This window comes from Rana temporaria, chromosome 6 (genome assembly GCF_905171775.1).
Source record: "Rana temporaria chromosome 6, aRanTem1.1, whole genome shotgun sequence".
Lineage (NCBI taxonomy): Eukaryota > Metazoa > Chordata > Amphibia > Anura > Ranidae > Rana > Rana temporaria.
Window position 1 is genome coordinate 61,265,256 of NC_053494.1, and position 13,556 is coordinate 61,278,811.

A 13,556-nucleotide genomic window follows, 5' to 3' on the forward strand; every position below is an offset into this window, starting at 1 on the left:
AGATTGCCAGTGTCTACACCTGAAGGTACTCCATATAACCCATATAGTAATGAATGCCGCTCTGTGTCCCGTGATGTACTCCAAGAAAAAGATTTTACAGGTAAGCTGTATTAAAAATCTCTTTATTTTAAATTTGTATTCTTTAAAGAACTCTTCGCCGTCTTCTAATACATTAATATAAGTAGTGCAACTTTGGGAGCCATACCTGGAGTCTGTGCCATAGAGACAGCCTGTAATGTTGACTTGGTCATTGGATCCTGCATGGGTCCCCACACCTGCAGTTGGTGTAATTAGCTACAGAGTGCTATACAGGTCCAGGGCTGTAGTCCATCCCTATGAAACCCAGACCCTGATGACCCTGTTCGGGGTATGCACACACCTTGATGTGCAAAACCTGGACCCTATACAGAATCAAGCTTCATGATCTGGTAAGACGGATTACTCCATTTCTGATAGTTACTGTATTCCCACAGTAGACATCAACACAATCGGCAAACTTTGAATGTGTTCACTTACAGTTGTGCTCATAAGTTTACATACCCTGGCAGAATTTATATAAAAAAATGCTTTTTTTTTTTATAGAATATGAATGATGACACAAACCTTTCTTTCACTCATGGTTGGTGTTTGGCTGAAGCCATTTATTATCAATCAACTGTGTTTACTATTTTTAAATTATAATGACAACGGAAACTACCCAAATGACCCTGATCAAAAGTTTACATACCCCAGTTCTTAATACCGTGTATTGCCCCCTTTAACATCAATGACAGCTTGAAGTCTTTTGTGGTATTTGTGGATGAGGCTCTTTATCTTCTCAGATGATGCTGTCCATTCCTCTTGGGCTTTCTTGCATGAACTGCACGTTTGAGATCTCCCCAGAGTCGCTCCAATGATATTGAGATCACAAGTCTGAGATGGACACTCCAGAACCTTCACTTTATTGTGCTGTAGCCAATGACAGGTCTTCTTGGCCTTGTGTTTTGAAGAATTGTCATGTTGGAATGTCCAAGTACGTCCCATGTGCAGCTTCCTGGCTGACGAATGCAAATGTTCCTCCAGTATTATTTGACATACTGCATTCATCTTGCCAACAATTTTGACCAAATTTCCTGTGCCTTTGTAGCTCTCACATCCCCAAAACACCAGTAATCCTCCATCATAGCTTACAAAAATATGCCTACACATATAAGCATGTACAATATGTACACTTTAAATAAACAAAACAGTTACACAACTTGGGGGTCAAGATGTAATGTCCTTCATGGACTGAGAAAGGACCAACTCGCAAAGTTCTTGAGCTCCATCCATGTCTTCCTCTTTGTCTATCCAAACACATCTCTGTTGTCCAAACACATGTTTCTACAAATGTTCTCCAAGCCTCTCCTACCCATTTCCTGCAAAGAACTTCTGGCCTCAGTTATTTACATATCAATGGTGGGGGGGGAACATAAACTTAACTCTATATTATTGCAATAAAGTCACTATAGAAATGGCCATAGCAACACACATCACTCCAAATAACCTTTGTGCCAGAAGGTTTGAGGCTCGTCTCTGTGCTGTTTGGCATGTTGTAGGCAGAAAACTTTGTGGCAATTGTGTAGTAATGGTTTTCCTCTTGCGACTCGACCATGCATCTTGAAATTGTGGATTTTTCTTTGCATCCCAAACAATTTTCCTAGCAATTGTGGCTAAAATTTTAGTTGATCTACCTGACCGTGGTTTGGTTTTAACATAACCCCTAATTTTCCACTTCTTGATTAGAGTTTGAACACTGCTGATTGGCATTCTCAATTCCTTGGGTATCTTTTTATATCCCTTTTGCTGTTTTATACAGTTCAACTACCTTTCCTCTTTTTTTTTCTTCAAAATAATTTTTTACTAGGGAACCAGATAACTTTTAAGAGTGGGTTGTAGAGCTGGATTACATTGCAAGGATAGTCCCCTTTGGCAAGTAAATTGGGAAACCTATAAACAATGTCAACAAATATGGCTGGACAACTGTAGGACCTGAATTTGGTCCAAGATTGTGTTGCGTGAGGCAGCATCTGGTAGTCAACTCCTGGCTGCTTTTTATTTTATATGTATTTTTTTTTTCTTCTTTTTATTTATTTTTTTCACGTTTATGTTCTGTTTTTTTTTTTTTTTCATGTGCACCATTTTTGGATTAGATGATGGATTCTAAATTTTTTTTTAATATTCTGGCTTTTGCCGGTTCTAAGAGGCTCTTAAGACAACTGTTGAATGCTTTTTGGTTCATTATCATCGGTAATGAATATTCTTCTGTAATAGTACATTCCCCCTCCTATTAGTGGTAGCACTAATCGTTGTTATACAGGTGTAACTGTTTCTATTACATGTAGAATATCATATACATATTTATATTGCAGTGTTTCTTGTTTTTTTTTATATATGTGTATATGACTTCTGCATTACAAGTCTAATATAAAAATTTTCAATAAACTTAGATTGAACCTCAAAACAAACCAATACATTCAGCGTTGCTTAACCCAAGCAGGTTTTTTAAGTAATTTACAATTACCAATTAAATTGCCATCAGACCATACAAAGTCAGGTGGTTTCAAGTGACAGTGGGAATATTAGTCTCTGAATCTGTTATAGATTTTGCTCATTGTATTTGTGCCCTACTGTGTACTTGTTATCCCTTCTGTGTACTTGTTATCCCTTCTGTGTACTTGTTATCCCTTCCGTGTACTTGTTATCCCTACTGTGTACTTGTTATCCCTTCTGTGTACTTGTTATCCCTTCTGTGTACTTGTTATCCCTACTGTGGACTTGTTATCCCTTCTGTGGACTTGTTATCCCTTCCGTGGACTTGTTATCCCTTCCGTGGACTTGTTATCCCTTCCGTGGACTTGTTATCCCTTCCGTGGACTTGTTATCCCTTCCGTGGACTTGTTATCCCTTCCGTGGACTTGTTATCCCTTCCGTGGACTTGTTATCCCTTCCGTGGACTTGTTATCCCTTCCGTGGACTTGTTATCCCTTCCGTGGACTTGTTATCCCTTCCGTGGACTTGTTATCCCTTCCGTGGACTTGTTATCCCTTCCGTGGACTTGTTATCCCTTCCGTGGACTTGTTATCCCTTCCGTGGACTTGTTATCCCTTCCGTGGACTTGTTATCCCTTCTGTGTACTTGTTGCAAAAGAAAAAAATTTTAACCCCAGTTCCACCAAATGACTAAACGAGTATGTCAAAGAAAACGCCTTCAGCACTGTGTATATTAGACAAGGCATGCCATTCAGGTCATTCCCCGCTTATGAGAACAATCCTTGTAATATATACAGTGCTTTCACAATTTTAGCAGAATCCAAGTAGTCCATCAATAATTATGCTGTGAATGGAAATCAATGTGCATGCAGGAATCTGACACAAAAGTGAGAAGGGCTTATATAATTTCCTGTAAAAAAAATTGAACACCAATACAGTATCGATACAAGTTCATGTTGCAGAGCATTAAGCAAGTGTGCATTATCTGTCATATTGCCATGTGTAACAGGAAGGAGACTACATTTTTCAGATTTTCTTTCTTTATTTTTTCAAATCAGGATCTATAATGACCTGTATATAACTGTATCAAGCGTAATCTTCTAAAAATAATTTTCAGAACCAACAGTGCCGATAAAAAGTCATCTGATGGAATTGGGATTAACGGCTGCCAAATGTGCCAGAAAACATGGAAACGTCACTCTTGCTGCACGATTGCTTGCTCAGTGCAGTGAAATCAATTTAGGACAAGTGAGCAATGCTCAGGAATTAGTCACTCATTTTAAGAAACTTTCACTCAGCGGGCAGATGGATGAGAAGTGGGGACCGGAACTTGATATTGAAAAAGCCAAGCTACTGTATGCTGCAGGTCAGTGTGACTTAGCTTTTTATTTTTGATGTAATAACACTTCACCTTTACCGATCAGCTGTTGTAAATTATTAGTTGACACACCCACCTTTTTAAAGCTGATCTCCAGGTTTCTTTTAATGTATAGTTTGTTTGGATCAAGGTGGTACAAACAAGCGATCTACTTCAATAACAGTTGCTGCTGCTGTGTGCGCTATATGTAGCCTTTAGCTGCATACAGTATACAGCACTGTGTTAAGTCAGTGAGGCTAGAACCTTTCATTCTACTCCCTGAGCAAATAGCCGCGCTAAGTAGCGTTCAGCTTTTCATGGATCCTCAATCTATAAATACAAAGCTTAAAAGAGAAGTTTTTTCGTTTTTTTTTTGCCCATCATACTTACCTCGGTGCTGCATCTTTCCCCCGGCGTCTCTGCACTGAGAACCGAGCCACCAAACACCGCGATGTCTCGACTGATGGCAGTAACATCAGCGGAGTGCCGACTTCAGACCGCTCTCCGCTGAAAACGGGTTAAGGAGTGCAAAACAAATTGCACTGCTGTGACCCAGAGGAGAAGCCCAGCCTAAACATCTCAGGCTGGACTTCTCCTTTAAGCTGGGAGGTACACAGGCCGACTGTCGGGAGACGGTGACCGGTAAAAAAAAAAAACGCAGACATTCAGCCTGTGTGTGTATATCGGCCTGTTGGATGCTGCATGCTGAAAAACCTGCATCCAACTGACTCCAGATCAGCGTTCTCTGCCAACAGCAGAGGTGGCTAATCAGAGTGTTCTGGTGGGGTGTGGGGGGGGGGACGTTGGTACAGTAGCTCCAATCGTGGGGTTGATAAAAAAAAAAACATCAATAGAACCAGAATCAGAGGCTCTATTTCTTTCTAGCGTCACCCAAGGCAAACATATCATATTTGGAGGTGGTCTTGAAGTTTTTCAGACTGTAGAGTACATTGAAGGAATTAATGATTTACATGTGTCTCTATGCAGGTCAGTCTGCTCATGCCATGGAAATGCTAAGTTCTTGTGCTATCACCTTCTGCAAGTCTGCAAAAGCAGAGTATTCTGTGGCCAAATCTATCCTAACACTGGCAAAATGGATCCAAGCTGATTGGAAGGAAATATCAGGCCAGATGAAACAAGTATACAGGGTGCGCCAGCAATCAAACCTCTCCAACCTTTCTACACTGGGAAAAAATGTACACACATTAATTGATCTACCACCTGTAAATGCTGTGGATGAGGAGTATCTACCTATTGAAAGCGAATCTACAGGTAACACAGTTGTGAAATCATTGTGGTGTGTGTTTGTTTTGTTTTTGTTTTTTGTTTTTTTATTATAAAGGTTTATCGAATTTACTTTTTTTGATAGTTATTTCAGGTAATTGACTGTACATATGATTTGTGTACTGTTTTGTTTACATTAGTGAACATCGGAGTAGGTGAGCCTGACTTCATTCTGGGCCAGCTGTACCACTTGTCATCTGTGCAAGCACCTGAAGTGGCCAAGTCTTGGGCTGCACTGGCTAGCTGGGCTTATAGATGGGGAAGAAAGGTGGTAGATAACGCTAGGTAAGTGGTGCTTCATTTTACATTTACTATGTGTTTTTGAGGATAAATGGCTTATGCTGGTCTACATAGAAGTCCATTGAATAGGTCTTATGAATGTTTGACTGGCCAGCATTAAAGGTGTTGTAAACCCTCGTGTTCTTTCAACTTAATGCATCCTATGCCGTCAGGGGACTCCAAAAGACGATGTTCGGGGCCACTCTGTGCAAAAGAGCTACACAGTGGAGATAAGTATGACATGTTTGAAAAAACAAACAAAAAAAAACCCCCTACAATCACTTTAAAGTTAAAGATTTCTTAAATGGGAGAAGTCTGCAAGAAAATTACATCTGTGATATGGCAGGAGAGCACAGAGCTGCATTTGGGGGAATAGGACGAACACAGAGGGTAATGTGCAAATGCTCTGTATATACAGACACATTATTGTAAGTTCCTTCCCCAGTGATCTGCTATACAGTCTATATAAACTCTTACATTACCTTTTTTTATTATTTGCTCTTTTGGACTGCTCAATATACCATTGAAAGTGGTGTATGTGTTCAATAAGTGCAAAAAATACCTGTTGATTTTTGCCAGAAATCCTGTGGTCTCTGCCTGTATACAAGGAGGGGTTATAGAGATGATGCGGAGGGTGAATGGGAAACCGTCTGTGTTCATTGCAATTAAAAAATTGAAGTAGGAATAGTTTACACATGTGCTTATACATTGAGGTAAAAATATATTGTGTTGTCCTGTCACAAGAGGCATGCACAAGCTTTAATGGCATGTCAATTCAAATGTATTTTTTTTTTTTTTTCTCTGTACATGCAGCATGTTTAAGGGGAGAAAGCATTGGGAAATCTGGTGTTTTTGTAAGGGAGCATTTCCTGGGCACATGTTTTATGGTAGTCTTCACATGGATCTCCAGTTAAAGAGGAACATGACTCCCAAAAGGGAGCTATTTCTGCTTAAAATACTCCTCCTTTCCCAAGCAGAACTGGAATCTTTTCCCGTTCTTTTATTTAAGTTTTAATTTTTAGCCCTGCACCAGGTGCCATTCTGGTCTGGGCCAGAATGTGTACCTGGTCCTGCAACCTCTTAGGATACTTGCATCACGTATCGCATATCTCAGGAGACTGCAGGATTGGCACACAGGCTTGGGTGGCTGGTCCAGCTCATCATTGGAGTTGGCTGCTTGCGCCCGGGAGAGGCATCAAGCTGAAGAGGACCACAATGTCTGTGTGGCACCTGAACAGCGCATCACACCGGGACAGGGCTGGATTTGCTGTGTGGGTGAGTATGCTTTAAGAAGCCCTACAGGTAAGTGGGGGAGGGGGGTGCTGGTACACCCATTCTGTTTAAAATGGCTTGCAAAGGTTCTTAATGGAAGAGCAACCAAAGGAGTGATTTTTATTAAATGTTATTGTTTGAAAGGAAAAATATTGGGACTTTCAATGAGGCAGTGGCTGTTATTAGGCCACTGTCTCCGTCCCTGGTAATTGTATACAAGGCGGAGGAGAAGGAAAACAGGGAGGGAAAAAGGTAAGGCATGTAATGAAGTAAAATACAATGTAACCATGGGACTATGGTGAGACAACAGCTAGTAATATATACCATGGTCTCTATCCCTATTGCTTGTAGGAAAGGGAAGCATAAATTGGGGAAGGGGAATAGGAATTGTGGGACTTTGACATGAAACACACCACCGGAATATAATGAATCAATTAAGTTAAAATGACATTTATTGGATACAATAGAGCAGGGCTCAAAATTTCAAGTCCTGAGCTACTAGCCAGGCCTCAAGAGTTACTCGCCACCAGTTGCCCCACCTAATTCATACACTGCCCTGCGCCTAATTGCACCCGTAAACACGCCCTCGTAGATTATCTCATGGAATGACAATGTTTTATGCCGAATCAAGTTACAAAATTAAATATTACCAACAACAACTTTAACAAAATGGGACAGGGCACTGTGGGCAGACCAGAGGGACAGGGCACTGTGGGCAGACCAGAGGGACAGGGCACTGTGGGCAGACCAGAGGGACAGGGCACTGGGGGCAGACCAGAGGGACAGGGCACTAGAACTGGGTCTTTTCCCCATTCTCTTCCTGTCTCCTCTGCAACTCCCATCCATCCTCTCTCTCCCATTCATCTTATCAGGAGCCCGTGTGTGCGGCTCCACGCTTGCATGTCCCCACTTCCCCCTTTTATTCAGGCTGGCAGAGAGGAGAGGAGCTGCAGCACAGCGGGAGGGAGTACAATCCAGCGCTGAGATCCACACAACTGCACAGCCATTGACACCATAGCACAGCGCACACTGACAGCGCACAGCACACATTGAGACCAGTCTGTTCACAGTGCTCAGGCTAAACTGGACACTTACATAGAGCACAAGGAGAAGAAAACTGCACAAACTAGAAGGCTGCCGCTCTCATGTCAGGGCAACTTTCAGTGAGCGCTGCACCAGAGTGGTCATTTTTGCAATCCTCCACCTCACTCATTACTTCCTGCTCTCCAGCTACATTGTTCGGGGCCCGGGGGAGGGGGGCAAGCTCAGAGAGGTCATACTGTTAGGTCCCATGGCTTAATGAGAATTGTAAGTAGAGCACCTGTGTACTGCTCTGCCTGTGCGCGGCTCACCAGACTACTTTTCCTGAGCATGCACCTTTCCTCTTCGGCCGCCAATCTCATCAGGACTCTAAGTGTAGGCACAGATTGGAGGGAGATTGCTCATGCAGCCCTGTCATCACTCGCCCCCAGCTTAAATCCACTCGCCAAATGCTAGTAGGCGAGTGGAAATTTTGAGGGCTGCAATAGAGCATACCAAACAGTGAACATTCATCACAATAGATAATGTACAAATAGTAATTAGGCATGATTGGTAAATCACATAATAAATTACATAGTAACTATAACATAATAGTACCTATGGTATAACATGGTATGCATCACTGTATCCAAATTGATGTATAGAATACAAAGTAAAAAAAAAACATATAGACCTGGTTGTCTAAACACATGATTTGCATGATCATGGTTGGCAAGATAAAAATTGATTGATTCATGATTCTCAGAGATAGAAATTGCATGATGTAATATAGTTTCTGTGACATAGCATCAGTAAAAAGCTTGACGCGTTTCGTGGATAAACTTCCACTCATCAGGAGCATGTATGGCCTGGGTATATCTGTAAATATAATAAAAATTCACTAAATGGTAATTTAGTTCATACAACAAAAAGAGAAGGGAACGTTAAATAAAGTCCCAACACTCTTACTTATGGGTAGATTGACAATTAGAAGACTTAAATGCTAACTGACGATGTTGGCATCTAGGGGCACTATGGAGAACATGAATTCCTATTCCCCTTCTTTCCCTTCTCCCTCCCCTTCCCCCTTTTTTTCCTTCCCCAATTTGTGCTTCCCTTTGCTACAAGCAATAGGGATAGAGACCATGGTATATATTACTAGCTGTTGTCTCAGCATAGTCCCAAGGTTACGTTGTATTTTACGTCATTGCATGCCTTACCCTTTTCCCTCCCCATTTTCCTTCTCCTCCTTCTTGTAGTAAATTTTATTGGTTTACCAACTAATTGAACATTTTAACTATGTGTACATTTCTAATCGTGTTTGGCACCAATGATCACACATTCCATATAAAATGGAACTGGAATTAATAATCACATGCAAGTATATAAGCAGTCTGTTAATCAATTTGCTTATCTGGGTTTTCTTCCTGCAGTCAAGGGGAAGGTGTGAAATTATTACAGCGTGAAAAATTAGAAATGCAAAACCTACTGCCAGATAATGTATCTGATGACGACAAAGAGAAGATCTATGGTATCTTGGGCCAGGCAATGTGTCGACCAGCTGGAATACAGGTTTGTTAGAGTATTTACAAAAGAACTGTGTGGAGGGAAATGTTGACCTTGTGTTTGTGGACTAACTCTAATGCCGCGTACACACGACTGTTTTTTGGGATGTAAAATAAGTTTTTTTTATGTCATTAAAAACGATCGTGTGTGGGCTCCAGAGCATTTTTCACGACTAAAAATGGGCGTTTTTTCTAGACCATTAAAAATGGTCGTGTGTACGCGGCATAAGAGCTAAAAAAAATACTTTAAATTGTTAAAGATATTGCTGGGGTGAAAGCAACACTGGACTCTATTTATATTAAATGCTGGTTTTAGCCCATTTCTGTCTGATTCTTTTTGTTTTCATGCACATGTAAATAGCTTGAGCATACTTGGTATAGACGCAAAGGGGGAGATTAGCGTTTGTATATGCCCCTTTTTGAATGTGCACGAATGAAATGATGTGCACCAAATTTTAAAAACAATAAGTGGCTTGAAAAGTTTGCCAGTTTCTAAAAGTGTTGTGTTTTTCACTCCAAATAAACAAAAGTTCTGTAGTTCAGAGTGTCATCTGATATACGTGTGATGTTTTTAAATGTGTACAGTGTTGTCTAAGTTTTATTTGTTTTTTATTTAAAAAAAAAAAAAAAAAAGCAGATCAGATGTCTTACTGAGATTTTCTTTTCTTCCATTTATTGGTGTTGAGGAAATCCACTCTGCACTATAAGTGCAGTCGCTTTAGATCGCTGTAGATCTGAGGGGAAGATCTGAAATTAGGGGAAGCGCTGCTGATTTTATCATTCAATCATGTGCAAGCAAAAATGCTGTTTATTTTCCATGCATGTCCCCCTCGGATCTACAGCGGCTGCACTTCCAAGTGCACTTGTAATGCAAAGTGGATTTGCCTTTCGTAAATAACCCCCATTGTGTCCCTTGCTGCTATATTCTTTGTGATGTCACATAGAGGCTGCTGACTCTTTGGGTTCAGTTGGCGGGCATCTCTATTATATGCACCCCCCTCCTCATTTGTGCATTGAAAACTATTCCACCTAGTATATGTGATGTGCACATCCCAGGGGGCTCAAGGAGCACAGTGCACATTATTCGCAGAACTTGCTTACTTCAACAGAGGGTCAAATATGATGTGGCAGGAAAATCAGTCGAAGTATAACAGTAGTCTCACCCAGCAGAGATTTTACTCCCTACCTGTTTACCATCTTGGATATCCTGACAGTGCAAGGCGTCTTGTGTTCCTCCAGTAGATTTGTAAGAAAATAGCCTTAATTGAAACTGAGAATTCCCACAAATTGTAATTTCTTCACTTCATCAGGGAGAGACCCTCTTCTGTGTACATCAAGAATGCAGCATGTCCCAATCTTTTCTGTACATCATTTCATATTCTTTGTTTTGGGCCCCCTACACTACCAGTTTGTTGCCCTTTGGTCTCTTATCTGCACTTCAGGTGTTCACTAAGATGTTGCTCCCTCAGTAATTGCTATTCAAAAATAAATATATAAAGATTTATTACAAATGTTGTACATCAATGAGCAACAATAAAACTTGAAAGTTGCTGGGCCAGTGGATACACATGTATAACAATAAAATAAAATATGCATACATATAAACAGGGAAATATGCAAACACAATGCAGACATCAATAATACCCAGCATGTACCGGCATAAAACAAGCATCAATAAATCCCCTATGCATTTCGCCAGACTATGCTCGCTTCTTCAGGGGTGGATGCATGAATTTTGTATCTGCAATGTAAGTGATAAAGCATTACCAGAGTTTAGGTTTCTGCCCTTCCAGTCTTGTTTCAGAAACAATTGGCCTCACTCCATGGCTAAGACTTTTGTACAAGAGGTTGCCCTTGTAGATTCCCAAGTGATTTAGATATGCATTGGTTATGCCTGCCTTTCAGAAACTGCCATTTGAACCCATTAGAGGCATTACTTTTTACTCTCGCCCACAAGGTGGTATTCCTTCTAGCCATTAGCTCTGTGAACACTATCTAAACCCTGGGTCTTCAAACTACGGCCCTCCAGTTATTCAGGAACTACAATTCCCATCATGCCTGGTCATGTGTGTGAATGTCAGTGTGTTACAATGCCTCGTGGGATGTGTAGTTCTACAACAGCTGGAGGTCAGTAGTTTGAGGATCCTTGATCTAAACTGACAGGCTTATCCTGCAAGGTAACTTTTCTGGTTTCGCATAGGGACATGATGATATCGAGGCATGGGACCTCCCCCTTGCTTTATTTTTACATTAACCAGGAAGTTGGTCTTCTCTCCAGCTCCAGTTCACCAAAAAAAAAATTCTCTCTTGTCTGGATTTCTTTTGGGTTGTGACCGTTTCTCTCAGCCACTGCCTCTTTTTGTCTACCTGGATTGTTTTAGTGAGCATACACTGGCTTCTCATTTCACCATCTTTAGCTGGCTTACAGACCCATCGTTAAAGGAGAAGTATGAGGGGGGGGGGGGTTTGCTAGTCATACTTACCTCAGTGGATGCAGCATCAGACCGACGCTGCATCTGTCCCCTGGCGTCTCTGCACTGAGAACTGAGCCACCGAACACCACCATGGCATGGTTCTCACTGCTCCCCGAGCAGAGCAATGCTGACTGTCAGCATCGCTTCTGCTCTATTTCTCCATGCTTATTGGAGCGCTGAGCTGTGGAGGGGCAGGGAGCGGCCATCTCAGCGGCTCGCTGAGACTGCCATCAATCAAGGCAGCTGGCGAATCCAGACTTGGCAGTCGGGATGACGCGTTGGCTCGACTGATGGAAGTGACGTCAGTGGAGAGCGGACTTCAGACCGATGTCCGCTGAAAATTGGTCACAGGAGTGCAAAACGAATTGCACTCCTGTGACCCAGAGGAGAAGCCAAGCCTAAAAAGCTCAGGCTGGACATCTCCTTTAAAGCTTATGGTCTAAAAGATTGTGTGCCACCATTTCCTGTAACGGCACACTCTACTAAACCTATAAATGCTGCTTGGGCTTTTTGGAATCCCAAACCTGTTTTCACATACTTGCATGGCTGCAATATGGTCCGTTGTTCACATATTCTCGAAGTTCTTCCCAGATGAATTTTGTGGTCTCCTCTGATGCCAGTATGGAGCGCAAGGTCCTTCAGTAATCTGAGCTGCAGGCAGTCGCCAGTGCTTTCTTTTTTTCTTGGACCTCTTTGCGTGTTTGCTATGTCTTTCCCTTAGTTGGACATCCTGGAGGCACAAGAATTCTCTGTCCCTCAGTGGATATTGAAGAAAATATAATTTTTTTCTTTATTTCTTACTTCTAAAACTCTTTTTATAGAGTCTATTGTGAGGGACATGGGTCCCACCCCTCTGTTTTTGACAATGCTGTCAGTACTGCTTAACATAAAATTGAGGTATCCTGTTGGTATGAGTGGTTATCCTGGGCTGGCCTCCTTTCTTTATTTTTTTTGTTTGCATGCATCCAGTACTACTATAGGCAGACGGTAGAAGATTTCTGTGTGTCTGAGAACTCCAAGAAAAAGATTTTCAGTAAAAGTGCAGTAATTCTCAATAGCATTTCCATGTTACACTCTGGCCATTCAATTAAAAACATTTTGAGTGAGTGAGAAACTTTTTATATAGTGCAACACATGCGAACTGAATCGCCTCTGGGCGCTTAGTATTCATTCCCTGAGTGAACTTTTTGATCTCAGAAGAGATGTTTTAATCTTTGTTCTGAAGGCCAAGTGGTTCACCTCCAATCGGATGGTGGTTGGTAGAGCGTTCCACAGTCTAGGTCCTTGAACTGCAAATCTTCTTTCTCCTTTGAACTTGTATCTGGCTTTGAGTATCTGGAGTAGATTTTGGTTGGTGGATCGCAGAACGCGATTGGGTTTGTGGGCTTTTATTTTTTCGCATGGATATTGGAGGGAGTTTTCTTGGATACACTTATGTATTAGGCAGAGTGCTTTGAAAGTGATTCTGTCTTTTACTGGGAGCCAATAAATGGTTCTTAAATGTCTACTTTTTGTCTAACCTGAATTTGTGTTTATCTTTAGGATGAGGACATGTCACTTCAGATTACAGAGACTGAGGGCAACAATGAAAATGACACTGTAGATGTGATTTGGAGGCAGCTCTTGACCAGTTGCCCATGGTTAGCAGAACTTGATGAAGCAGCTTCAGAGGGTCTCATCCAACTTTGGAGGAAAGTTGTGGACCGGATTTTCAGCCTCTATAAATTATCATGCAGTGCATATTTTACATTCTTGAAACTGAATGCTGGAAGGGTATGTGACTTGTCTTTTTTTT

General features: G+C 41.5%; 1 protein-coding gene across 2 annotated transcripts in view; it reads left to right on the forward strand.

Annotated features, from left to right (window-relative positions):
• SMG1 (SMG1 nonsense mediated mRNA decay associated PI3K related kinase) overlaps positions 1-13,556 on the forward strand; it is a 233,206-nt gene that overhangs the window by 116,784 nt on the left and 102,866 nt on the right. For both annotated transcript variants that reach the window (XM_040356901.1, XM_040356902.1), the window contains exons 30-34: positions 3,628-3,876; positions 4,855-5,139; positions 5,292-5,436; positions 9,156-9,294; positions 13,304-13,534. In XM_040356901.1, the coding sequence (XP_040212835.1) occupies positions 3,628-3,876; positions 4,855-5,139; positions 5,292-5,436; positions 9,156-9,294; positions 13,304-13,534 (1,049 nt within the window). The remainder of the gene's footprint in view (positions 1-3,627; positions 3,877-4,854; positions 5,140-5,291; positions 5,437-9,155; positions 9,295-13,303; positions 13,535-13,556) is intronic.